Source organism: Balaenoptera physalus, assembly GCF_965194825.1.
Source record: "Balaenoptera physalus genome assembly, chromosome: 14".
Taxonomy (NCBI): Eukaryota; Metazoa; Chordata; class Mammalia; order Artiodactyla; family Balaenopteridae; genus Balaenoptera; species Balaenoptera physalus.
The window spans coordinates 52,357,602-52,384,636 of NC_138893.1; the positions used below are offsets into that span (position 1 = coordinate 52,357,602).

General features: G+C 37.7%; 1 protein-coding gene across 7 annotated transcripts in view; it reads left to right on the forward strand.

Moving 5' to 3' along the window:
- The window catches only part of HPSE2 (heparanase 2 (inactive)), a gene marked incomplete at its 5' end in the record, with an annotated part of 626,538 nt that overhangs the window by 370,663 nt on the left and 228,840 nt on the right, over positions 1-27,035 (forward strand). For all 7 annotated transcript variants that reach the window (XM_082425203.1, XM_082425208.1, XM_082425205.1 and 4 more), the window contains one exon: positions 11,012-11,059. In XM_082425203.1, coding sequence (XP_082281329.1) covers positions 11,012-11,059 — 48 coding nt within the window. The remainder of the gene's footprint in view (positions 1-11,011; positions 11,060-27,035) is intronic.

Genomic DNA, 27,035 nt, shown 5'->3' on the forward strand with positions numbered 1-27,035 from the left:
TTAGAATAAAATTTAATCTCCTTACCACATCCAACAAGGCTCTGCAATGAGCAGTCTGGCTGCTGCCCAGCTCTTCATTCTTATCTTCTCCAGATTTCCCTTTCCTTACTTCACTCGGGCCTCCCTGGCCTGATATGTCCTAAGTTTCTCTCTCTCTCTTTTTTTTTTTTTTTTGGTGGGGGGCGGGGGTTGCACAACACATGCTTTTCTTTCTACCTAGAGTGTCCTCTCAGCTTGCCGCATGGCTGGTTTCCCCTCACCCATCAGGGTTCTTTCTTGAATAGCCTAGCTAAGTGATTCTCTATCAGCGCACTCTGTTAGTTCTCTTTACGGCATTTATCACAAGTTATAACTGCATATTTACTGTTTATTTTTTGCTTATAGATCATAAACTCCCTGGGAGCAGGAAGTTGTCTGTTGTATTTACTAATATATATTCAGTGCTGGCAAAAAGCCTAGCACACGGTGGGTGCTCCAATTTGTTGAATGAAGAATGGAAGTTATACTAATATTTTAGAGAGTTGCTAGTGGCATATTCTAACCTGAACCTAGGTTAGAACAGAAAGCTAGACAGGACCTTTAACTCCCATTGTGGCTCAGAGAGCTATGGAAAGCATTCCAATTTGGGCAAAGAGGATAAAAGCAGGAGAATTAGGAAGGAAATAATGGTCTTTTCCATCACAGCAGACCACATTTTGTATGCTGTGTGCTCAATGATCTACAAAACAGAAACAGAAAAATTGCCTTTTTATATCCAGAATTTCTATCTTTAGTTCTGTCTAATTACCAAAACTTCTACTAAGTGCCTAATGCTGATTTATAGACTCCACTGGTACTCAAAGCATAGACGGCAGTGAAAGTGGTATGGGTGGGTAAGGATGGAAAGTTCACTATGTTCCTATGCACAGGCTCTCATTATCACTTTTGTGGGCCCTGGGCATTCTTGACCTCATGGGTCCCTTCCTCCATAAAGACATATTAAATCAACAGCCTTCTGTGTTCTACTGTAGTAAGTCAATATAGCAGGATTGGGGGCAAGGGTGGAAATAGCAGGAATGTGAAGAGCATACACTTTAGAACTAGATGAGACCCAGATCAGCTTCTAGCTAGGTCACCTTGAATTATTTAACCTCTCTAAAACCTCGGTCTCCTCATTGGTAAAATGAGGCTACTGAAATTATCTATTTCTTAGGCTTGTTGTGAAGTTAAATGAGATAATGAATTGAAAGTGCTTAGTGTAGTTCCTGGCACAGTCCACACCTAAAGAGATGTCAGCTACAATTGTTAAGGACAAGTGAATTTCAAATTGAAAAGGCAGGGTTTTTTTCTGACTTTTTGCCTATGACTCAATGTAGCCTTCTAAGCAGTTCAGAGAACTGAATGAGATTGAGAACTAGAACGATTAGCTGCAGTAACATTGCATTATAATGAGGGTGATCACAGCTCCTGCCTACAAACCTACTTACACCACATTCTTGTTTGGAGTGGGAAATTGCACAGCCGGGAACAGTTTGGTGCACAGAGGAATCATCACAGTGTTTTTCCTAATAATTGTTGTGTTTTATTTCACCTGTGAAAGAGTATATGACTTAAACTACAGGAGGCGAGAACAATTTATTCCTCTTAGTTTGTAAGAAGAGAGTTTCCTTCTCCGCCTGTAGAGAGAGGCAGGGCCTCCCAGCAGCTGTTCAGTGCTAATTAACAAGGAAGCACTGGCTACTCTAAAGGTCTGCTCCCTAGCTGAGAATTATGCTAATGACTGCTTACTTCTAAACTTGCTTTTTTTTCTTTTTATTTTTTTTTTCCTGGACAGGACTTCTTTCTTGATTAGAGAGACAGCCTAATTCCTGACCCAAGCCCAAGGATATCAGTTATGGCAATTATGATGAAGGATGTTTCTCTCTTCTTCTGTTGTCAGAGAAGTCAGATGGGGGTTAGAAAGAACATTGGAGAAGGAGACTGGTGTCCTGGGACATAGATTTAGGTTTGACACATACGGTCTTGGGAAATATCTTCCTCACTTTCTTTTTTTCCACTCCTTTCCTCCCTTCCCCCCCTTCCCCATTCTACTTTCCCTAAGAACCCTACTTTTCCTCCAAGAATGACCTACCCTAACAGGTGCTGCTAAGATCACAATCTGTAAAAGGTGTGGCCCATGGTCCTCCCTCAATGGAAATACCTGGAGAGCTTCTTTAAAATGCAGCATGAGATATAGTACAGAGAGGTCCCAAGTCCCCTTTATCCAGTTTCTCCCAACAGTGACATCTTGTGACACTATAGGGCAATATCACCACTAGGACATTGGCATTGATACAGTGGAGATACAGACCATTTCTGTCACCACAGGGATATCTCATGTCACTCTTTCATCCTTCTCATTCTCGCTCTTTACTTAAAACTCCGGCCAACCACTAATCTGTTCTCTATTTCTATAATTTTGTCATTTCAAAAATGTTACATAAATGGAATAATGTAATACGCAACCTTTTAGGGTTCGATTGTCCACTCAGCATAATGCCCTGGAGATTCAACCAGGTTGCTGCATGTGTCTATAGTTTGCTCCTTTTCATTACTGGTAGTGTTCCATGGTGTGGGTAGACTACATTTTGTTTAACCATTCTCTCACTGAAGGACATCTGGTCCTGTTGCTGTTTATTATGAATAAAGCTGCTATAAATATCTCTGTAAAACAAAATGCAGCATGATTCTTAGGCTCCAGCCCAGACCTACCCAACCAGAATGTGTGGGGATGGGACATAGACATTGGCATTTGAACAGGGACTTCAGGGATTCTTTGCACCCCAAAGTATGAGAACTACTGCCCTATAATATAGACAGAGCAGGTCTTATTATCTTATTTTACAGATTAAGGAATGGAGGTACACAAATGCTAAATTATTTACCAATCTCACATTTATTGAGTGCCAGCAGTGTGCCTGGCAGTACCCTTGTTTCTTCATGTATGTTATCCTGTTCATCTTCACAATGCCTTTGGGAAGTAGGCTCTCTCCATTTGAAAACATTCAGGGAGGTTAAACAACTTACCCAGGGTCACATGGCTAATATGTTGTGGAGCCAGGTCTTAAATCAAGTATCTATCTGACTCCTAGGCCCATGCTCTTTCTACACTGTGGTGCTGTTTTCCTGAATTTTCATCTTTGAGTGAAGCCACATGGTCTAGCATACTGGAAAAAATATATAATACTCTTCACCTTAGTTCCATAGTTTTCACTCTCATAGACTCAGCTTCATACTGGGACTTGACCTTTTGGAAAGTCTGCTTTTCTGTGTGAAATTCTTCACGATATCTTGATGCATTTTTCCTCCTTCCCACCTGGCTCCACAGCCAGGACAAATCATATCAGGTCAGTTATAGCCTTCTTTGCCTGAATCCGGCAGCATTTTAGACTGTCGAGACATGTCTGTCATAATATTCCCCTAACCAGCACCTTCCAGCTCCAGCCATAGCCTTCCAGATCTGTTTCAACATCTTCTTTCACCATCCCTCATCCCCCTGCTATTTGTCTTCATTCTAATCAAGCAAACCTATTTTGTCCTTTCTGTATTATTGTCTCACATCTGCCTCCATTTTATTCCAGACATTGTTCTATAGCCTCCCTCCTCCCAAGTCCCCATTAGCAGCATGAAATAGCCTTCATCTTGGGGGCCAGTTCCAGGTAATAGTGCCTGGCACCCTATCTTGAGAAGGATTCTTAGGCCAATTCTGAGATTAGGGAAAGAGTATTGACATCTATTACCAAGATCTACCATGGGTTCAGAAAAAGGGAGCACATATCATAAATTTGCCATCTCTGCATGGTTAAAGCCAGGGATTTAAAGTCAGAAATGGATTTGATTCTTAGCACTGCAACTTATTAGTTGGGTGATCTTGAGCACAGTTTCTTCATCTATAAAATGAAAGTAATAATACCTACCGTATAAGATTGTACATTATGTAAACTGCTTACCAAGTGCCTGTCAATCAGTAAGTGGTAGCTAACTTATTTTTTTCCTTTCTTCATTAAGATCCTTCTTAAATTAAGCCTCATGGATGTAACTTTTATTGGCAAGAGAGATTCTATGGAGAGTCTCACCCCTCTCACGTCCCTGTATGTTAAAAACTCTATAAATCTATCAAATTAAGGGAATTATAAGCTAGAAGAGAAGCCTAAATAGAGAGCTGCACTAGCTATTAAAGTCAATGAACATATAGCCATGCTGTTTATCAGCCTACTGCAAGTGTAATAGTATATATAAATAGGGGTGGGGAGAGAAAAAGGAAGGGAGGGAGGGAGGGAGAGGGGAAGGGAGGCTTGAAGGGAGGAATGGAAGGGGAAAGAGAAACGGAGAGAGTAAAAAAGAGAGAGAGGGTGGGGAAGAAAGAGATCAATATTTTATTTCTTCTAGAGCTTAATATATAGTTAACCTAGTATAGCTTAATATATAATTAGCCATGGAAATGTAAGTGACTTTGGACCAAACAGAAGATGCCTGGTTTGCTGTAACTCAAAATGAATGATTTCCTCACAAGTTTTTCCTAGCTTTTGTGTAGAATGGCTGTCACAGCTTATTCATGTTAGTTACATAACCAAAGATCCTCCTTGTGGACAAGGAAAAGGATCAGGCTGCCACGCTCTTACTGAAGTTTGTAGTCATTTGGACATGCAGTTCCCCATGAAGGGTTTATCCTCTTTCCTGGGAGCAAAATTCAGAAACCAGTTTTCAGGGTTGCACTCTGTGGTCCAGAAGCAGAAATCAAACCCCAAAGACCATGAATAAAGATGTGCCTTATTATAAGAGAGAGCTGTGATATGCACTGGGAGAGAAGGCTCCACAACATTTCGGATACGTCATATGTGCAGGTGGATAACAAAGGAAAGAAATTCTCCCAGATTTGGGGTCCCTTGGGGGAGGAAAGGAACTCACAATGAAAGGGAATATTTTGTTTTTTTCCGTAGCAGCATATTTGCTCCAGTGGGAAAGATTCCCCAGTACTGAAAGGTCTGCCTGGCACTGGCCAATTTCCTTCGGTACAGGTCCTTGCCCCTTCCCTCTCTTATCCTTTTTTGAATGACTGGATGTCAGCATGAGGACAGACATCTTCTGTTCTCTGAAATAATCATCCAAGATTTCTGTCTTCATAATTCAGGTATGGAGACATCCAACCTTGGAAAACCAAGATCTTTCCTTTCTGTCATTATTCACATCCTGGGTCATCTTTTACTTGTTCATTCATAGACCTAAATCTAGGGATTAGAATGGAGGTGGATGGTTGAAAACGCTGGGATAATACTGGACCCTAAACAGAATTTCACTTTCCCAATGGTATTTCACTCCTGACAGCCCTAGTCTGTGTGCATGTTATTCCACCTCTAATATTACTGTTGCTGAGCATTCTGCAGCTGTGTGGAAGTTATTCATTTATGTGGTTTGGGCCAGTTTCTGAGGAACAGGCAAAACTAAGGAGCAGAAGAATCCATCAATGTTAGATTTGAACAAAGAAAATTATAATCTTTTTGGACTTGTTGTCCTCCGCAGTGCCAATATAGATATAAAAACAGAGTATGGGGGCTTCCCTGGTGGCGCAGTGGTTGAGAATCTGCCTGCCAATGCAGGGGACACAGGTTCGAGCCCTGGTCTGGGAAGATCCCACATGCCGCGTAGCAACTGGGCCCGTGAGCCACAATTACTGAGCCTGCGCGTCTGGAGCCTGTGCTCCACAAGAGAGGCCGCGATAATGAGAGGCCCGCGCACCGCGATGAAGAGTGGCCCCCGCTTGCCACAACTAGAGAAAGCCTTCGCACAGAAACGAAGACCCAACACAGCCATAAATAAATAAATAAATAAATAAATAATTTTAAAAAAACAAAACAAAACAGAGTATGGAAATGATATAGGTACACGGTAGATACAGAGAGCCCTAGTGTTCAGAGAGGGAACATGGGGCTGGGGAGAATTCACCAAATTCACTGGCTATAATATCTATTCCATGGAGTTTTGTCTAATCAGTTTCCTTTATGTGTTATTTCTGTCATTTGTTTTTGTTTTTCTAGTGTTTTTTTTTTCAATCATTCAAAGACTTCTGAAAACAGAACATTTGCTCCATTTTAGCTGAGTTTTATACACTTCTCAAAAACAAAGGTATGTTTAGTCATCCTGGTGGTATTTGGAAATGCATATTTTGTTTGACATTATTCCTGAATTAGATTCTTCCTCGTCAGAATAAGTGTAGAAATGCTTCCATATGTTTGAAGTTGTTCTCATCATTTTGCCAAGAGGGAAAAAGGAAGAATGTAGTTTACAACAGTTTTCATATGAACATATATTTAATAATTTTTTCCCATAAAGTTAGCTAAAACAACTTTTCTACTGCTTAAATATGCTACTAAAGTTAAGATAATAATATCATTGGTCTAAACATATTAAATAGTGATTGACAAATTTTTTAAAATATTAAAATGAAATGAAAGTATATTTTACTATTTTGATTTCTTTTACAAAATATGGCTTTAGGTAAGGATCTGACTTTACTGTTTTCCCAAATAGCTACAAATCACATAGCACTATTAAAAACATGCTTCAGTTTTTCATATACTAAATTCTTTTCTATGTAATAAATTCTTATATATAAATTTTTGTAAACAATCTCTTCTGTTCCATAGATATCCTTACTAATTCCTGATCTCTTTACTAAGATCTCCTCACTAATGCCTAGGAATGTTTTAATAATTGCAGGTTTTATGGTATATTTTAATATATGGTAGATCAAATAAATGTCTTTTCAGTATTACAGTTTTTTCAGACCATTCTTGGCTTCTTCCAGATGAATGTTAGAATGATTTTGCAAAGTTTCAAAAATAGAATGATTTTGCAAAGTTTCAAAAATATCTGATGGGATTTTTTTTATTACAATTTCATTAAACCCATAAATTAGGTTAGGAAGAATAATTGATTTTCCTATCCAGGATCATGGTAGGTCTTTTCGTATATTCAATTTAAAAATATTTCTCTGTAAACTATATAATATTCTATATATGGGTCCAGTATATTTCATATTTAATTATAGATATTATAGATTTTCTTTGCGGGTGGGGGAGGGGTGTGGGGAGAAAACATTAGCATTACTTTAAATGTTCCTAACTCTAGTTTTCCCATTCTTTTTATAATGTAACTTTTGATAATGGAAGGTTATTTAAAGACTTATCAACCTGTAGCAGAACAAACTATTCAATGCATATGAGGATCTCCAGATTATAATATCATACATAACAAGTTTCCAGCTTCTAAGACACCAAATTAGATGTGTTCTTAATTGCCTGTCCAGAGCCTTTTAGCCAGGCAGGGCATTGATGATTATTTTTTCCTCCTAATTTTCTTGTGAATGTGTAACTGTTATCATCAATGACTATTTACTTCAAGTTCTTTGAGGCATTTTCAGAAGGATTGGAGTACATTCACCAACACCAGCATTAAAGTCTATTCCTGGATTGCCCATCTTAGGCAATGGCATTACCACAGTTAAAACTTTGGGGTTCTCTCTTACACCACTTCCTCACTTAAACTCACCTGCCAAGTCCTCTTGAGTGCTCCAACAGTGTTTTTTTCAACTGTGTCTTTTTTCGTTCCCACATTTCAAAGCCTCCCATCACTCTGCGGTCATCTCCCTCCAGCTTGTCCACACCACACTACCTTTCACCTTTACCATAGCCAGAGTGATCTTCCTAAAACTCAAGTCTGATCCTGACACACCCTCACTTGCTTAAGCACAGGATAAATCCAACATGCAGGAGGAGCTAGCTGTATTTTACAATATTGTGTTGGGTGCTAATCATACAAAGATAAATAAGACCTCGACTTGTACCGAGATGTTAAGGAATAAAGGCCAGATGTGTTAGCATCACAGGCTAGCAACTAGTTATCTGACCAGGCTGACTTCCTACCACTCCCTTACCTGTTCCCTGATATCCAGATATCCTGGACTCCTGAGAAAACACTCACCTTGACTCTATCATGCTTTGCTCAAGCTGCTCTATGCCTGGCTTGCTCTTCATGGCAAAATCCTACCCTTCTTTCAATGCCAGATTCAACCTCTTGTGAGATGTGAAGCTTTACTCAATGCTTATCCCTCTTCTAACACCACAGAAGGTAGAGCTAGCTACTCCCTTGACTGCTCTCCCACAGCAGTTAGTTTGTACCGGTAATGCAACACAAAGAGACTAATTTGTCTCAGTGTCTGTCTTCTTGGCTTTACTGTGATTGTTTTATAGCAGAGGCCCTGAGTCAGTCGCCTTTCGACACCTGCTCCAGCACCTAGTCTTACAAATAATACTGAAATGCTCAAGTCTGTGAGAGGAAGCCACAAGCAAAGAAGGTGCTGAGGCCTTTTATTCTTTTTCTAAAAAATAGGGTAGTGTTTTCTCAAGGCAAAAATTCAACTTATTTTTTGCATCTTAATAATTCTTGGTCTCAGTGAAAACAGCTTGAAGGCAACATAGGGTTTGGAATCAGAAAACCTGAGTTTAGTCTGCACTACTCTATGAATCTGAACAAGTCACATAACCTCTATGAGACTTACCAACCTCCACTATAAATTAGAAATATCTGCCTACCAGGGCTGTTTTGAGAGTTATGTGAAATTATATACATAAGAAGCTGAAAAAAAATTTTAATGAGAAAGCACTCTAAATGTCAGTGTAATTTTTATTATGGTTATTTTTATATGTAAATGGAGGCAGTTTTACTTTTCAGAGATTTTAGAAATAATTTTGGAGGAGTAAACCCATGTAAATATATTTTAATATATATATATATATATATTTTAATGACACTTGTATCTAAGTTTGCCTAGGTTTTCTAATTTTTAAAATATCCTGGGGAGGGAGTACAAAATTTCATTTCCCCCTCTTAATTTTTGGGTTATCCTACTTCTAAGATTACCATCAGGTTTCCACAGCTTAGAGTGCTTATGTGGCAGGTATAGTATTTTGGATCCTAATCTGTTTTCCTTCTCCCTGGACTTTTCCATTTTTCTCCTGTCTATTCAAGCAGATAGCTGGTTGTGTGCTTATTGACTCAGGGGTGGCACATGACAGGATGGAGAAGAGAATGCACAGCTTTTCCAGCTTTTGAATTTTAAAGGAAGAATCCTGGGCATAGGGCTAGAAATGGTGAGGAGAGTGGAGCTACCCTCCCAGAGTCAAGAGATTTTTCTGGGCTGGAGAAAGGAGAGGAGAAGAGAAAGAGAAGTCCGTGCGCTCCAAAAGCAGAGGGTTCCTATGTCCTGCTTCCTAAGAAGTACTGCTAGGAGGGGTGGCATGATCCCATAAAAATGAGCTGGTTAGGGTGTCTGGAAATACTACTTCTCTAGCCAGTAGGGAAGTTAGTAACCTGCATAATGTGATTAATAATATCCACCTCACCAAGCAAAGCAATTTTGAGAATTATTTGAAGGAAATACATGTGAATACCTGGTACTAAATAGGTATTCAGTAAATGTTATATTCCCTCCAATCCCCATTTATGTTTTGGTCCTGCTCAGCAAACCACTTTCATTCCTCAGTCAACCCTATGCTCTATTTCCCACGTTCTTGCTCCTGGACTGCTGAGTGGTACTAGACAAAAAGAGGCAAAACCATACAGGCAAGAGCCAAGCTGCCTCCCCCTCCTGTTCTTTCCCCTTCCCCTCTCCCCCCCCTTCTCCTTCCCCTCTCCCTCCCCCTTCTCCTTCCCCTCCTCATTGTCTCCCTACTCTCCGTCCTCTTCATCTTCTTTTATGAACATCACTCTGCTACTAAACAGTAGTCCTGGTATCCCTTCTCCTTCTCTCACCCAGTCCCGCAGAGACTCACTCCTCTTCCACCATCAGGGCAAAACAGAGCCTCTGTCTGGGCAGCGCAAGCACGCCCTTTGCCCATGTGTCCTCCTGGCAAGGTTAGGCTGGAGTAGGGCAGGGGTAGGGCATTCTTGACAAAATACCGTCCTTCTCCCTTCTCAGTGGACAAATTCTTTGTTTATGAAGTACTGATGGAAGATCGTTTCTGTCTGAGGAGAAGTTCCCTTCCAGGGTCTCAGGAAAGAGAATTGAAAGTAAGATCTGAAAGAACTGAGATGTTCCTTTTGATTTCCTGTGTCTGAGTGGTAACTCTCTCAAATAGTAACACGAGCCATGACGGCACATGGCCTCAGAACATGTGGATGGCTAAAAGGAGGCAGGTAGATAATTGAGTTATTCACAGACTTGCAGTTTATGATACCCTATGGAATCTGTGTGGCCTTGGATGCTTTCTCCTGTCACTATGTTTCTGGTGGAACCCCAAGGGGCACAGGAGGGTGGCAAATTGCTAGCAAGACTTTGCTGAGTGCTTTGCAGGGAAACAAGTCTGGTTTCCGTTTTGAGCTGAGCATCCTGGTCGAGACACTCAGTCCTCTATTTAGCTGCTCCAGAAATGGTTAAATTTCTCTATGTGGTGCTCAGGTTTCTACACTTAGACAGGTGTGGCAGCCCATCACTAGGGCATATTTGTTAGTGCTTCATACTTATATACTTATATAAATAAATTGGGTTTTCCCATGCTCTCTATAGAAGGAGAGGCCTGAGGTTTTTCAAAGGCATATGTTGTGTTGTCATCCTTGGAAAATGTTATCGTTTGTCTCCTAGTAGATCTCAGAATCCTTAGAGAATAGGAAATGTGACAGATAAGTTTTGATCACAGGGAAGGCGATGTGGGAGCCATCAGGCATGGGATTGGAAAGACAGACGTAGGTATAATGCTGTCTTGGGGTCTTGATTTCCAGATGATAAAGGATGTGTGGAGAGCTGAAAGTGTGATTACTTTCACCTTCTGTACCTTTTAACTTCCAATACCTATGGATAGGCCATGGCTGTGGGCCCTCTCAGAAAGCATAGTTGCCCAAGGATTGGCCTGATTTCTGTCTCAGCTTATTTTATTTTAACCCTGGGGATATGGTTTACTTTAAGTTGCAATATCTTTGTTCTTTCTGTTTCCTACAGATTCATGAAGGTGGCAGGAAACACAGTGGATGCAGTTACCTGGCAACAGTAGGTATTCACCATTTTTGCTCTTACTTATTATCAGATGCTGTGAAATGAAAGATAAGTAGTTGTCATGAAGTTATAACTGAAATTTAATAAACTGTCTTTCGTGCTCCAAGAAAAAAGTTAAAACTAACTCCAAAATTAGTTGTTGGCAATCAATAACTTTAATCATAATGAAAAATATTTTATTCTGCATTTATACTCTTAGTTTCTATAAACAACAAGTTCCAAATATTTCCAGAAATTCTTATCCTCCTTCAGTTTGTCATTGTGAGTCATGGATTGAGTGGGTCTGAGGATCTTGTCATTCCCTTGCTTAAAACCCCTCAGTGCCTTCCCTTTGCATGTAGACCACAAGCCAGACTCTCTACTCTGGCCTATAAGGCTCTTTGTGTTTGGCGTCCGCTCTCGTCTGATGCCCCCCTGCCCTTACTCATTCTGTCCCAACACACTGGTGAGGACTTTCAGTTTGTAGAGGGTTCACATGCATGTCTGCCTCAAGAACTTTGTATGTGTCATTCCCTCTGCCTGGAATGCTGTTATCTTCATATTTTGTGTAGCTTACTCCTTCTCATCTCTTAAGATTCAGCTTACATGTCACCTCCTTCAAGAGGCCTTCCCTGATGATCCTATCTAAAGTAGACCCCCTATTTAATTCTCTTTCTTAGCTCGTTTTTCCATAGCACTTACCATAACTTACAATTACTATATTTTATACTTGTTTTTGTAATTTGTGTGTTTTCTCTTTTACCAGAATAGCACTTATTCAGTTCAACAAGTGCTTATTTAGGCAACTGTTAATTGGTCATTTACTGGGGGGGAAAATAATGACAATGATAATAATAACAATGTGGCAGGAACCTTTATGTGTCTTACCATATCTGATCCTCAGAACAACCAAATGAGGTCAGGACTGTTTTTATCTATATTTTTCTACAACTTAGAGGAAGGTGTATAAAATCCAAAGATTATACAGAAAGTGGCAGATTTTGGACTTGAAGTTGGGTCTGTCTCACTCCATGGGCTTCTCTTAACTGTTACTGCTTTGGTAACAAGACAATGATCCTATACTGGAAATATTACATTCTACTGGTAGAATTCAAATCCTCTTCAGTGTCCTCACCAAAAGCTATCTGGATAATGTAGCATGAAGACAAAAGACCGGAGAATTTATAGTGTTTATAAAGAGAAGTAATGAGATCAATGTACAAAAATTAGTGGGTAAGAATATAAGCATTGCTCAATTATCATGGCTGACAGGGAGGGATCAGAGAAAGTGTTTTTCCCCTACTCAAGTACTCTCCATAGTACAAATGCAGTGAAGTGAGCACAGTATTTTTTTTTATAAAGGAGAAATACATTTTTGTAAATACAGTTTGTTTATTAGCTATTTAAAAAAATATTGGCCATCTCTCAAGATAAATATCATGTGTTTGTAACTACTCTAAAAATACGCCCACAGCAGGCATGGGGTTGTGTTTCTTTTGGCTGCAGGATCAGCACTCATTTGGGGACAACAAGTAGCACCTGGGTGCTAGCACTTATTCCTTACAGCCTTAATGTTCAGGCCAGACTTGGAATAGTCATGGAACAATTCCAAGAAATCTTGGCCAGGAGGACTCAGCGAAAATTAAAGCCAAATGCCATGTTTCTCTAACCCTGAGAAATGCTGAGGTGAAAATTTATTAATAATGTAAAGGAAATCAAGAATCACTGTCAGGAAAAAAAAAGGAGACTAGAATTTGTCGGAATACATCTAGCCAAAAGAATCAATTCAATACTAGGATATTGAGCTTGGAGCTTGAACAGCCAGAACTCTGAGTCTGAAGTCATAAATAAATAAATCTATATAGTTAGACTATTTTGATTTGGACTTTCATGCTCTTGGATTTTCAGGACCAAGATACACAACTTGATGATTGGTCCTGCCCACCAACCCATGCAGAAAACCCAGAAAGAGTTAGTGAGATGAAATTCCAATTACAGGAATGGTGGAATAGCTTGTATCAGATATCAGTGATAAATCTGGACAATAATTAAATACACACACACACACACACACACACACACACACACACACAAGAGTGATCAAAAGGCAGCAAAAGCTAGAGGAAGTTATTCAATTCCTGAAAGAAGTGAATGGCACTGGTGAGATCTGTGGTTACTTAAGAATCCATACAGTATGAGGTGGCTTTAAACTCAAAAGAAATACATGGTCATATTGATTTGAGGTGTCAGAAAAAAAAGTCAGAAGGTGGAAATCTCAGAAGGATGGAGCTATGGGGCAAAACACCAAATATGCATATAAACTTCCTTTCAAATCTTTGCCTGATTCCTGAACTGTGCATATTTAAGGGAGACTTCAAGGAGCCTGGCAGAAAACAACAGCTGGAAGCCTGAAAAATTTGAACAGAAATTTCAGCTGCTGTCTGTCACATGAGGGACAGAGATTGGAATTTGAATCTCACAAATTGAGGGGCTTGATAAACACCTTGTGCTTTCCAGTGAAAACTAAAAGACATGCCTCAGGAGTAAAGTCTGTGTCCCAGGACTAAGGATTTGCCTTAAGTCTAATGTGTAACCACAACAGACTCATCCTAATGAAGTCTGAACTGCAGCTGCCACAAGAACAAGATGACCAGACGTTCATCCAACTGCCTGCTAGATCCCAAACCAACACTCTTCTGTCTCTACAACATATCAACCACACTTTCCAGTATGCAATTTAAAAATTACTAGACATGCAGAGAAACAGAAAAATGTGGCCTATGGCCAAGAGAATGATCTATAACTTGAAACCCTGAGATGACCCAGATAATAGGATTAGCTGACAAGGATTTAAAAGAAGCTATTGCACATATATTCAAATAGTTAAGGGAAAATGTCCATATTGAGTGAATACATAGGGAAATATCAGCAGTGACATGGAAACTATATATATATATATATATATATATATATATATATATATAAAAGACAGAACCAAATGAAATTATTAAAGAAAAAATAGAAAACTGAAATGATGGGAATTCCCTGGTGGTCCAGTGGTTAGGACTCCATGCTTCCAATGCAAGGGGCACAGGTTCGATCTCTGGTTGGGGAACTAAGATCCCACAAGCCATGTGGTGCAACCAAAATAAATAACTAAATAAATAACTGAAATGAAAGACTCACTGGATGGGCTTACTAAGAGATTGGAAAGTACAGAAGAAAGGGTTAGTGAACTTGCATACAGATCATTTGAAATTATACAATTAAAGAACAGAGAAAAAATATTGGGAAGAAAATTGTCAAAGTTTCAGCAACCTCATTGCCAATATTAAGTAACATCTGTGCAATTAGAATCCAGAGGACAAGAGAGAGAGAATGAGGCAGAAAACTTTTTTTAAGAAACCAAAGCTGGGGACTTCCCTGGTGGTCCAATGGCTAAGGCTCTGCGCTCCCAATGCAGGGGACCCAGGTTCGATTACTGGTTGGGGAACTAGATCCCGCATGCATGCCACAACAAAGAGTTTGCATGCTGCAACTAAGAGTCTGCATGCCGCAACTAAGATGTCCATATGCTGCAGCTAAGGAGACCACATGCCGCAACTAAAGATCCCACATGCCACAACTAAGACCTGGCACAGCCAAAATTAATTAATTAATTAATTAATACATTAATAAATAAATATTTTTTTAAAAAAAGAAACCAAAGCTGAACTTCTCTCAAATTTGGTGAAAAACATTAACTTATTGAACCAAGAAGCTAGGCAAGCCCTAAGAAGGATAAATACAAGGAAAATCATACCTGGACATAATATTTAAACTGTTGAGAACAAAAGGATGGAGAAAAATCTTCAAAGCATTCAGATACAAATGACACTTTACATAGAGAGCAAAGACACAAATGATGGCTAACTTGACATCAGAAAAAATGGAGAACAGAAGACAATGGAACTGCATCTTTAAAGTGCTAAAGAAGAAAAAGTCAAACCAGAATTCTCTGTCTAGAAAAATATTCTTTTAAAATGAAAGAGAAATAAAGGTGTTTTTGTTAAGTGAAAGCCGGCAGACCTGTGCTACAAGAAATACTAAAGGAAGTTCTTCAGACAGAAGTAACATCAGAAGGAAAGTTGGATCTCAGAAAGTAATGAAATGCTTTGGAAAGTGTAAATTTATAGATAAATATATTTTTTTCTCTTAATTTCTTTTAAAAAACCTGACTCTAATACAAAAATATAACATCGTATTATGGGGTTTATAACATATAGAGTTGTAAAAATATATGGCAATAATACCACAAAGGATGATGAAGGGAAGAGGCTGTAAATGGAGTTATACTGATCCAAGTTTTTTTAATGTGAAGTAATACAATATTTACTCTAAGAAGACTGTGAAATTGTATTCCTAGAATTAAGGTTGCGGATAGAATTAAGGTTGCTGACCTAAAGTAGGGAGGTTATCCTGGATTATCCAGATGGACCCAACGTAACCGTTAGAGTGGAAGAGGGAGTCAGAAAAGAGGAGGCATGGGAAGATTTAACCACAGAAGAGGAAGTCAGAGTGATGTGATGTGAGAAGGATTTGACCCACTATTGTTGGATTTGAAGGTGGAAGAAGGGGGTCATGAGTGAAGGAATAAGGGCAGCCTCTAGAAGCTGGAAACTTCAAGGACATGGATTCCTCTCTAGCACTTCCAGAAGGAATACAGCCCTCCTAATACTTTGATTTTAACCCAGTGAGATCCATGTTAATTTCTAACATACAGAACTATAAGATAATAAATTTGAATTGTTTTAAGCCACTGTTTGTGATAATTTTTTAGAGCAGCAATAGAAAACTCTAGAAACAATACATAATAACAGAGATTCGAAATACCCAAAGAAAACATACCCAAAGAAAAAACTAAAAGAACAAAAGGTGGAAAAATAGATAAATCTACTTTCGTAGTTGGAGATTTAAAAGTGTCTCTTTCAGTAATTAATAGGACAACTAGATTAAAAACAGAAAGGATATAGAAGATTTGAATAACACTATCAATCAGCTTGACCTAGTTGACAGTTGTAGGCTGAGTGAACATACATTCTTTTCCAGTGCCCATGGAACATTCATCAAGATAGATCATATATGCTCAGCTATAAAACAAGTCTCAATAAATTTGAAATGATTGAAATCATACAGAATTTTTTAATTGAAATATAGTTGATTTGCAATATTGTGTTAGTTTCAGGTGTACAGCAAAGTGATTCAGTTATATATATATATATTTTCAGATTATTTTCCATTACAGGTTACTACAAGATGTTGAATATAGTTCCCTGTGCTATACAGTAAATCTTTGTTGCTTATCTATTTTATATACAGTGGTGTATACCTGTTAATCCCATACTTCTAATTTATCCCTCCCCCTTTCCCCTTTGGTAACCATAAGTTTGTTTCCTATGTCTGTGAGACTGTTTCTGTTTCGTAAATAAATTCATTTGTATTATTTTTTAGATTCCACATATAAGTGATAGCATATAATATTTGTCTTTGTCTGGCTTACTTTACTCAGTATGATAATCTCTAGGTCCACCCATGTTGCTGCAAATGACAATATTTCATTCTTTTTATGCGTGAGTAATAGTCCATTGTGTATCTATATATATACCACATCTGCTTTATCATTCATCTGTTGATGGACATTTAGGTTGCTTCCATGTCTTGGCTATTGTAAATAGTTGCTGCTATGAACGTTGGGGTGCATGTATCTTTTCAAATTAGAGTGTTCGTCTTTTCTGGATATATACCCAGGAGTGGGATTGCTGGGTCATATGGTAGCTCTAAGTGTTTTAAGGAACTTCCATACTGTTTTCCATAGTGGTTGCACCAATTTACATTCCCACCAACAGTGTAGGAGGGTTCCCTTTTCTCCACACCCTCTCCAGCATTTATTGTTTATAGACTTTTTGATGATGGCCATTCTGACCGGTGTGAGGTAATACGTCATTGTAGTTTTAATTTGCATTTCTCTAATAATTAGCGATGTTGAGCATCTTTTCATGTGTCTGTTTTGATGACAAAGAAATTAAGTTAGATATCAGTAAGAAAAATATCTATAAAATACCTAAATATTTTGAAATTAAGTAACACACTTTGAAATAATCTATGGATCAAAGAAGAAATCATGAGGGAAAGTAAGAAATATTTTGAAATGAGTATGATGATATATTTTATCAAAATTTGTGGAATTCAGCAAAAACAGAGCTTAGAGGGAAATCTATATTCTAATATGCTTATATTAGAAAAGAAGAAACATTGGTATCAATGACCTTAGTTTCTATCTTAAGAAACTAGAAAAAGAACAAACTAAACTCAAACCAAGTAAAATAAAGAAAATTACAAAGGTAAAAGCAGAAAGCAATAAAACATAGAATAGACAAGCAGTAAAGAAAATTTACAAAGCCGTAAGTATTTCTTTGAATAGGTGAACAAATTTGAAAACTTAGAGAGAGAGATTGAGAGATAGAGGGAGAGAGAGAAAGAGAGAATGGGAAAGAAAAAACAGAAATTGCCAGTATCAGGAATAAGAAAGAGATTCTCACTATAGATCACATAGATATTAAAGTATAATAAGGGAACATTATGAACAACTTTATGCCAACAAATTTGACAATTGAAATGGACAAATTCCTTGAAAATATAACATCAAAATGACACATTAAAAATTCTTGATATCATTATAGTATATCTGGTTCATTTTGGAATATCTGGCAATTTCTTATATAAATAAAATATACCTATCCTATGACAGAGCAATTCCCTCACGAGGTATTTACCCAAAGGAAATAAAAACATGCCACACAAACACTTTTATAAGAATGTTCATAGCAGTTTTATTAATGATAGGTAAAAACTAGAAACAGCCCAGGTGTCCATCAGCAAGAGAATGGATTAAACAAATTGTTGTATAGTCGTATAAAGGAATGATACTCAGCAAGATCAAAAAACAAAGTAATGATACACTTCACAACATAAATGAATCTCAAAGTCGTTATGCTAAGTGGAAAAAAAGCCTTATATAAAACAGCATATTTGTGTTTTTCCAATTATATGAAGTTCTGGAATAGATTGTGAACATTAGAAAATTGCCTCTGTAGGTGTAGGGGGTAGAGACATGGATCGAGAGCGAAAGGCACAAGAGGGAATTTTCTGGGGTAATTGTAATGTTCTACACTTTGATAAGGATTTGGGTTACACAGGATTATGTATGCTTTTGTCAAAATTCATCAAATGATACATTTAAGTTTTGTGCAGATCATTATATGTAAAATTTACTTAAGAAAAAGAACCATAACAGATATTAGAGAACTCTATTAAAGAACTCTAGTTAATAGTATGATTGATGAAGTGTTTAGGATGAAGTATACTAAAGTCTGCAACTTATTTGAAATGCCTCAAAACATAAAATGGATCAATGGATGGACAGAGGGATAGATAGATTGATAAATGTGTGATGAAGCAAATGTAGCAAAATGTTAATGGTAGAACCTAGGTGGTGGATATATTTTTTTCACTATACAATTCTTTCCATCTGCTTCTGTTTGAAATTTTTCATAATAAGATACAGGAAAAAAGCCTAAATTGTTACACCTAAATATATTATATAATATTAAATAATATATTGTTGTGAAAATAGTTATGAAAAATAAATAAGAAAATGCTTTTAAGTGAATCAAATAAAATATAAAATATACAATTCATACCTCAATAATATAAAAATGCACAGAAACTCAAAGAAAAGTCACTAATAGGTTAATAGTATTAACCTTTAGATGTAAGGAGTATAGGCATGTTTTTATGGGCATCTTTACTTTTCTATAGTTTCCAATTTTTCTGTAATAAGGATGTATTTATTGCATCCTTATTACATCCTTATTTTTGTTTATAATAGAAATCATCAATACCCAGCTCCACCCTTCCCAACTCCAATTCCCCCTCCCCAGAAGCAATCATCACAATATTAGCCACTTCTTATATTTGTTTCCATATTTCTAAATAACAATCTGATGGTATTTTAAATATTTTTCCAATTTAAATATTATCTATTAATTTCCTACTATGGAAGATAAGAATTTAGCTCTCATACCTCCCTAACTCATCACACACTGAAACATACTTACATTTCCCCATCCTCCAATATTTTATATCTTAAGTATTGGTTAGATCAGAATTCAGTGCTCATATGTTTATTCCTATGTAAATATGACTTGCAGAAGAGAATGTGTGTGCAATGATTCCATTTTCTTTCTTCCACAGCTTTTTGTTTTCCCTGCAGTTAATAACTTTTTCATTTGCTTAATTCCTTATTAGTCTTTCCCTAAGTCATGCCTAAATTCTGTACCAGAGGAGTAGATCTCTCTCTTTGTGCAAACACTCCAGGTAGCCATCAGTTTCATCTTGTCCTTGGAGATGTTCTCCTGGAGCAGTCTCTCCTCTGGTTCCATCTGGACTAATTGATCTCCGTGCTTCCTGCACAGCTGTTGTCCCTGGGATCTCCCTTCGCCATCATCCTAGGGATTCCTTTTGGCTCTCTTATTTGTTGGATCCATGCCTTTTTATGAAGTTTACTCCCTCATTTTGGTGGAACATTTTTTTTCCCAAGAATTTCCTGAGAAAAGATAAATGAGAGGTAAACTTGTTGAGACCTTGTATTAGAATTTGATTTATATTTTGGATGCATACAGATTTCCCTTGGATTTTGATGCTTTGGCTCCATTTTATTCTAGCTTTTCTTGTAACTATTGAGAAATCTGATCCTTTTAAATTTCCATTCCTTTTATTTGCCCTGTTTTTTCTCTGTTGGTACTTTTAAAATCTTCTTTTTGTCCTCAGTGATCCTTTGTGTGACTCTCTTTTTATTCTGTTTACTAGGTATGTGGTGGACCCTCTCAATCTGAAACTCATACCCTTCAGTTTAGGGAAATTTTTCTGAATTTTTTTCTTTGATGATTTTCTTCTCCTTCTTTTGTGTGCTCTCTCTCTCTCTCTGGAACTTCCATTAGTCAGATATCAGAACTCCTCAAACAGTAGTCTAATTTTTATATATTTTTCTCTCCCTTGTTTTTTCTTCTGTTTTCTGCTAAATCTCCTTAATCATCTAAGTTTTCTGTTGAAATTTTCATTTCTGTTATCATATTTCTAATTTCCAAAAACTATTTTTCAAAGCTTCCTTTTTATGGCTTCTTTTCTTGTTTCTGGATGCAATATCATTTTTCTCTCTGAAGATATCAATTTTAGTTGTGTTTGTTTATTTTGTTTCTCTTCTTATTTTCTCTTCCCTCCCTCTTTCTCTCCCTCCTTTTTCCTTCCTCCCTCTTCCTTCCTCCCTTCCTTTCCTTTCCTTTCTTTCTTCTCCAATACTTTTCTTATGATTTCTTCATTAAACTTTTTTCCCTCTATGTTCTTCCCTCCTCCCCCCATTTCTTTCTTTCTTTCTTTTCTTTTGTCTTTCATATTAAAGATTTTCCTCAAATGTCAAATGATCCTTAGATCTCTATTCCTATTTAAGAGAGAGGCATGAAAAACTGATTGGATGTTTTTTTCCTCATAGACATTTCTTCTCAACTAGTTGAGGGTCTATGTAGGGTGATCTGCCTGGGTTATTACATTAGGGGATTCCTAACTGTCCATACTGTTGGTCTTTTCTTATGTGCAGTTTAGTTTTTCCAGAGAAGAATTCTCTCTTCTGCCAACTTGGAAGTATAAATCTGCTAGCATCCTCATATCTAAGAAAGGAGCTGGATATCTCATTGTTTAGTATGTAGCCTTTCACTTAATCCTGTTGTTTTCAGTGTGGTTGCCCCCACCTCAACTATGTTTGGTGGCCCTGACTCTAGCTCAACCTCCAATGCTCTGCTCTCTTGGAAATAGGACAGTTTCTCAACTATGTAGGGTACTGGATCATATTTATAGATACCTACTGTATTAGAATTAAAACAGAAATTTTAAAAACGTTTATTTTAAAATAATAAATTCATTACATTTTACCACAAATAATGTATTTTTATAAAATAACTATATTTTCCAAAAAAAGGTTAGTGAGAAGAGTGGCATTATTTTATATTCTTGAAAATCTCTTTAATACCTAGCTTAATTGAAGATATGTGGATTCTCATATCTTCTATGTTTTGTGGCAACATATTGTTTTGGTTTAAAAATATGAAGACGATTTGCCCTCACGGAGATATGTAGCTTAAAAAGGGAAGAGTATTTAAATAGTCTTTTTCAGTTTATTGTGGCTATTCTTCTCAGATACTACACCAAAATTCAACAAGTGATAGCTTCCTAAAGGTTAGTTGCAATATGGACTATGAAGCCATATCTATGAACTTTTCATACTCTGATACATTAAATTTTTTGGTTTTGCATTTTGAATGTATCTTTTACCCATGCATGATTTTAACATCATGCATTGATCATTTGGAAAATATTGTTTTATTGAGTTGTGAGTTATGCAGATCTTCCAAATGTTGATACATTTTATTATGAAACATCAAAAAAGCACATTTATTAATATCACCCCTGACCTAATCAGAAAAAGTCTTTAAGTTTTGGGAAGCTGACAACCTCATGGTGGCAGATACAAATATTCTAAAATTCTAATTTTCACTTAACAGTTCAAAATTTATAATCAGCAACAAGTTCTATCAGTTGTTATCCTTGAAGTGACAGGCTTATTTTGTTCATTTTTGAGAAAAATGTCTTCCAAATACCCAAGTCTGAATAACCATAATTTGTCTGTCGGTCATTCTTTCAAGTAAAAATTTTGCTCATGAAAAAAATGACCAATTCAGTTTGCAACTCAAACAATCATGTAAGTGTTTATTCTCTAGACAACCATCATCGTACTTTGCTGTGGAAGTGACGTCTTTTATGTATATTTCTCATTTAGTCATGTAGAATATTTTTAAAATGTGTACTCAGGGGTTAAAATTTAATAAAATTTATAATTTTTATTACTTTATCAAGGGAATTATTAAGTAAAACTGACATTTTTGTTCTATTGCAAGTATGTGACATGACCACCAGCACAGTTTGACGTTCCTGCCTTGATTTGTGTTAAGCTCTTTTGCCCACTGTTGCTTTGGTACCATCAGTCCAAATGTCAAATAGTTTTTCCAAAACAAACCATGAGAGTCAAATAAATTATTTAACACTTTATGTATTTCATCACCATTTGTATTTAGTGCCAAGCATTTGTGTTTAGTACCAATACACCAAGTGTATTTTACTGCTATTCACATAAAAGATCTTTATCAGTGGTTAGTTGGTGTTTATGTTGGATGGATACAAAAAAAACCTATGTCTGTAGATTTATCAAGATATTAATATCCTGAGACATTAACTTTGTCTTCATGTTTGCAGCTAAATCTTTAACAAGTTAATGTATTTTTGGGAAATGGTCCTGGGGTGATATCTTTTAGTAACTTTTACTGACTTTTCATCCAGCAGACATTCAGCAATGTCAACTGTAGAAGCCTCTATCATTCTTTTAGCTACCTTGTGTACCTTTCTAGCCAATGCAGTATGATAAGCTACTCTATAAGATGCTTTTCTAAATTTAAAATTATTTTGAAGACTTTTCTAGATTTTAAGTTTAGAAAAGCCTTCAGAATAGTTTTAAAATGTTACTTGCAAAATAAGGCAACAAAATGTTCTTACTTTCATATAGGCATAAGAAAATCATTAGAATTTCAAAATAACTTATTGGATGATTTTAAGGTTATACAGATCATAGTAGGTATAATAAAAATAGCTTGTAAGAACACAGTAGAAGTATTGAGAACAAACTGAGTTAACCTTTGAAAACATACATATTTATACCCCAAAAAATCATACCTTAGAAAAGTCTAGAAAACAAGAATATACAAGCATACATTCCATTAGTTGTCAGAGCACTGACATTGTCACATGTTATATAGACACTGGGAAACCCAACTGTACACTTGTGAGAAAATTAGAGTGAAAATGGCAAATAATTGTCATAGTATTATTATGAAAATAGCTTTGATCTTATGGACTCCTGAAAGGGTCTTGGGTATCCCAGGAGTCCCTGGACCACACTCTAATAACCACTGATATAGAGTGAGGGTAGGGATCTGAGGGTCTAGTTGTTTCTCAGTTATCTTGTTTCAGCCCCCCTTTCTCCCCCATTCACAAAGGCACCTGGTGCTTCCAGCTCCTGAGACTTTCTGGGGTTCCACAGCAAGAAGCAAACTCCTTTTAGGTTTCCCTAAAAGGATTCATGGGTGTAGAATTCAGCCTCCTCTGGTCAGCTAAGGCAGTTATCACTCTTCTGTTTTCTAATATCAACATTTTTATTGTGGTGTTTTCCTATCCTATTCTCTTAGACCTTCTGGGTTAATGCCTTTTTTCTTTTTTCTTTTCTCTTTTTTTTTTTTTTTTTTTGTCCCATTACCATTGTTTTAGTGGGGTTTGGGGAGCGAGCTTAGTAAATGCCTGTTTTTTAACCACCATATTTAACCTGAAATCCTGCTGTCTGCTCTTTTGTTCTTCTAGGATTATTTTTAATAAGACAAAATTTAAAAATTAATTTTAAAATATGAAATTATGTTCATATTTATCAATTTAGGCAAACCCAGGTGTTCTCAATGCCTGGGCCTCACCAGAGACAAACAGAAAAAAAAACTATAGCTGTGTAGCCCAGACATCAGTATTTTGAAGAAGTTCATTATGTGATTCTGACATTTAGTGAGGATTGAGAACTACTGCCCTGGAGCCTTCTGACTGAGCATCAGTAGCCCCTCGGCACTTAAACTCCAGAAAGCACACTGAGCATACAGCTTCTAGACCACCAGCAGCAGCAACAGCATCACCTGGGAGCTTGTGAGAAATGCACATTCTCAAGTCCCATTCCAGACCCACTGAATCAGGACCCAACAATCTGTGGTCTGACACTCCCTCCAGGTGATTCTGATGGGCTCTACACTTGAGAACCACAGCCATAGAAGATGACTGCCTTTTTTCTAAGAATACATTCATCACTGAGTTTTTTGGCATAAAACTTTTTTCAGTAGCTTCTCTTCTGACATGTCAATGGGAGAAAAGATGTAAGAAAAATTGCCCTGGGAATTAGCTTGGCACAGTGGTTAAGAATCTGCCTGCCAATGCAGGGGACATGGGGCCGATCCCTGGCCAGGGAAGATCCCACATGCCGCGGAGCAACTAAGCCCGTGAGCCACAACTACTGAGCCTGCGTGACACAACTACTGAAGCCTGCACACCTAGAGCCCATGCTCCGCAACAAGAGAAGCCACCACAATGAGAAGCCCGTGCACCGCAATGAAGAGTAGCTCCCACTCGCCACAACTAGAGAAAGTCCTTGCACAGCAATGAAGACCCAATGCACACAAAAAATTAAAAAAAAAAAAAAGAGAGAATTCCTACCCCTTGTAGTCAGAGTCAGAGCTTCAAGTCATCTAATTTTCAGTAAGTTTTTCTCTTATATAAAAGTCAGCGCTTTTCTCTCTTTGGTCTTAGTCTGCACTTATATACCTCATTCCTCACTTCTGCTGTTGCAGAAAAACAAAATATGGTATGTATACTACAGCTGTAGGCTTAAATAGATCAATTTTAAAATTTAGATTTTTAGCTATATTTAAAAGCATAAAAATGAACATTTTTAAGAAGTCATTGTAAGGGCAACTATGGGTTTGCCCACAATATAATTAAATGTGAGCAAAATGACTCTGAGAATAGCATCTATTGGAAATTCATGAATGTTTCCAGGGGTGACCAGTCATTAGAATGACTTGTTAAGCAAAAATTCTGCTTAAAAGAAAAAGCCGAAGGAATCTGTCACATAGATAATCAGTTTTAGAGAAAAGAGTGCTGACGAAATGTGGACTTTATTTGGAAAAAAAAACTTAATGTGATTCACAAGAGTGCTAAAACTTACTTAAAACACTATTTTGGAAGGGAAGAACCTATAGAGCTGCACCTTATGGTTTGGTAGAAAGCACAAGGGCTTTGAAGTCAAACAGGCCTGGACAGAATCCCTCTGACCCTCAGTAGGTTTGTGGCCTTGGGAAGAAAGTAAATCTTTCAGGGCTCAGTTTTCACATCTATAAAGTAGGGTTAGTGCCTACTTCACAAAACTATTGTTAAAACTAAATGAGGTAATGCATGAAAAGCACTTTGTACAGTACACACAATATATTGAGCCCTCACAAAATGTGAGTTCCCTTTTTCCTTCCCTTTCTGTCTTTCTGTGATCCCTCCCAATCTCTCTGTTTGAGTGTCTTGCTTTGGAATATACAGACGTTTAGCACATATTTTATTACTGAGCATTTTTATAGTACCGTGTAGATGCTTCAGGTCTTTTGCTTGTGGTCTTTTCAGCCAAAGGAAGAAACCGGGTGGTTCTGTGGGGTCACCCTGTTATGTTTTATATTCATTCAAGAGATATTTATTGAGCACCTATTATATTAGGCACTGCGCTAGTTGTTAAAGATAGACTAGGGAGAAAAAAGAGACAAGAGCCATCCCTGTGGGGAGCTTAGTGGGCTTCTGATTAGCAAAGAGTTTATCCCTATAGTGATCACTTCTATAAGTCATGCCTACTCTTCATCTGGAAGAGAAGGTAGAAAGGGAAAGGTACTCCTGGTGGAAGAAATAAGGATGACAATAGGAAGACGATCTCTGTGGGCCCCTGAGAGAGCTATGCCTAGACAAATATCTGCTGCAGATGATTTTAAAAGGAAAGGATAAGGAGGGAAGGGAGCCACAAATGACATGGAGCTTGGCTACAAAAGAATTAGAGAAAAAGAAAGAGAGAAAAAAAGAACTTTCTAAAAGACAGTTGAAGAATCAAAGTGCTCTTTATTTTAGGAAGATGAAGATTGGGAATTCCCCAGCAGTCCAGTGGTTAGGACTCCGTGCTTTCACTGCTGGTCTGGGGTTCAATCCCTGCCCGGGATCCCACAAGACGTGCAGCGCGACCGAGAAAAAAAAAAGTGAAGATTATACACACACATCTATAAGAGTGTATTTTATTTAATTGAGCACCTTCTGGTGTCAAGCTCTGTGCTAATAAGTTTGTTACAGAAGTGATTCAGAGCATGGGTTTGCTGTCTAACAGACTGAGTTCAGGTCCTTAGCGCCTACTGTCTGTGTGACCTTGGGCAAGTTGCTCAGCACCTCGTTGAGCCTCAATGCCTTCTTTTGGAAAGTAGGCACAATAATACCTGTGACCCAGGGGGTAGGCACCTTATCATTGGCCCAAGGGGTGTGCTTATAGCTTTCTGCTCAGCCTAATTCTGAAGGCTGCGTAGTCTCCATTAGTGGCTCCCTGTTACCTCAGTCACTACCAGGAAAGCTGTCTCAAGTGTCTACTGTTTATTTGGGCAATAGAGAGTGGGCTACACCCTTCCCACTTCAGAGCATACACATATACAGAAAACCCCAAAGAAGGCTAGATCTGGCATTATCTCCAGGTTCCCTAGGGGGTTTCCTCTGCCTAAGGAGGGAGAGTTTGAGAAATGATCATCTAGGGCCTTGCACATAGCTGATAACATCTGCCATTCATTAAAGCTACCCAAGCATGATATACATTATATCAAGGGTATCTGCTACATGTATGGATGTTAAATGAGCTGCATTTAGGGACTTACTAGGCTTGAAATTCTAAGATCACCCCCTCTATCTTTGTGCCAGGTCCCAATTGTCCTTGTCTCAGTCACCCTGAAGCTCACCCTGGAGAGGTGCTGGTTGGTTCTAACTACCCATCCTGTAGCTGCATGGGAAATCAAAGGGTCTGGGTACCAGCTTAGATTTAGAAATTCCTGACCCTCACTTTCTTTACTCTTCTGTTAAGCAAGTGTTGCACTAGTCTGGAGTCAGACTGCTGGTTTTGAATTCTGGCTCTAATGCTTACTTGTCTTGTACAAGTCATTTAACTGCACTATCTCAGGTTTTGCATCTGTGAAATAAGTAC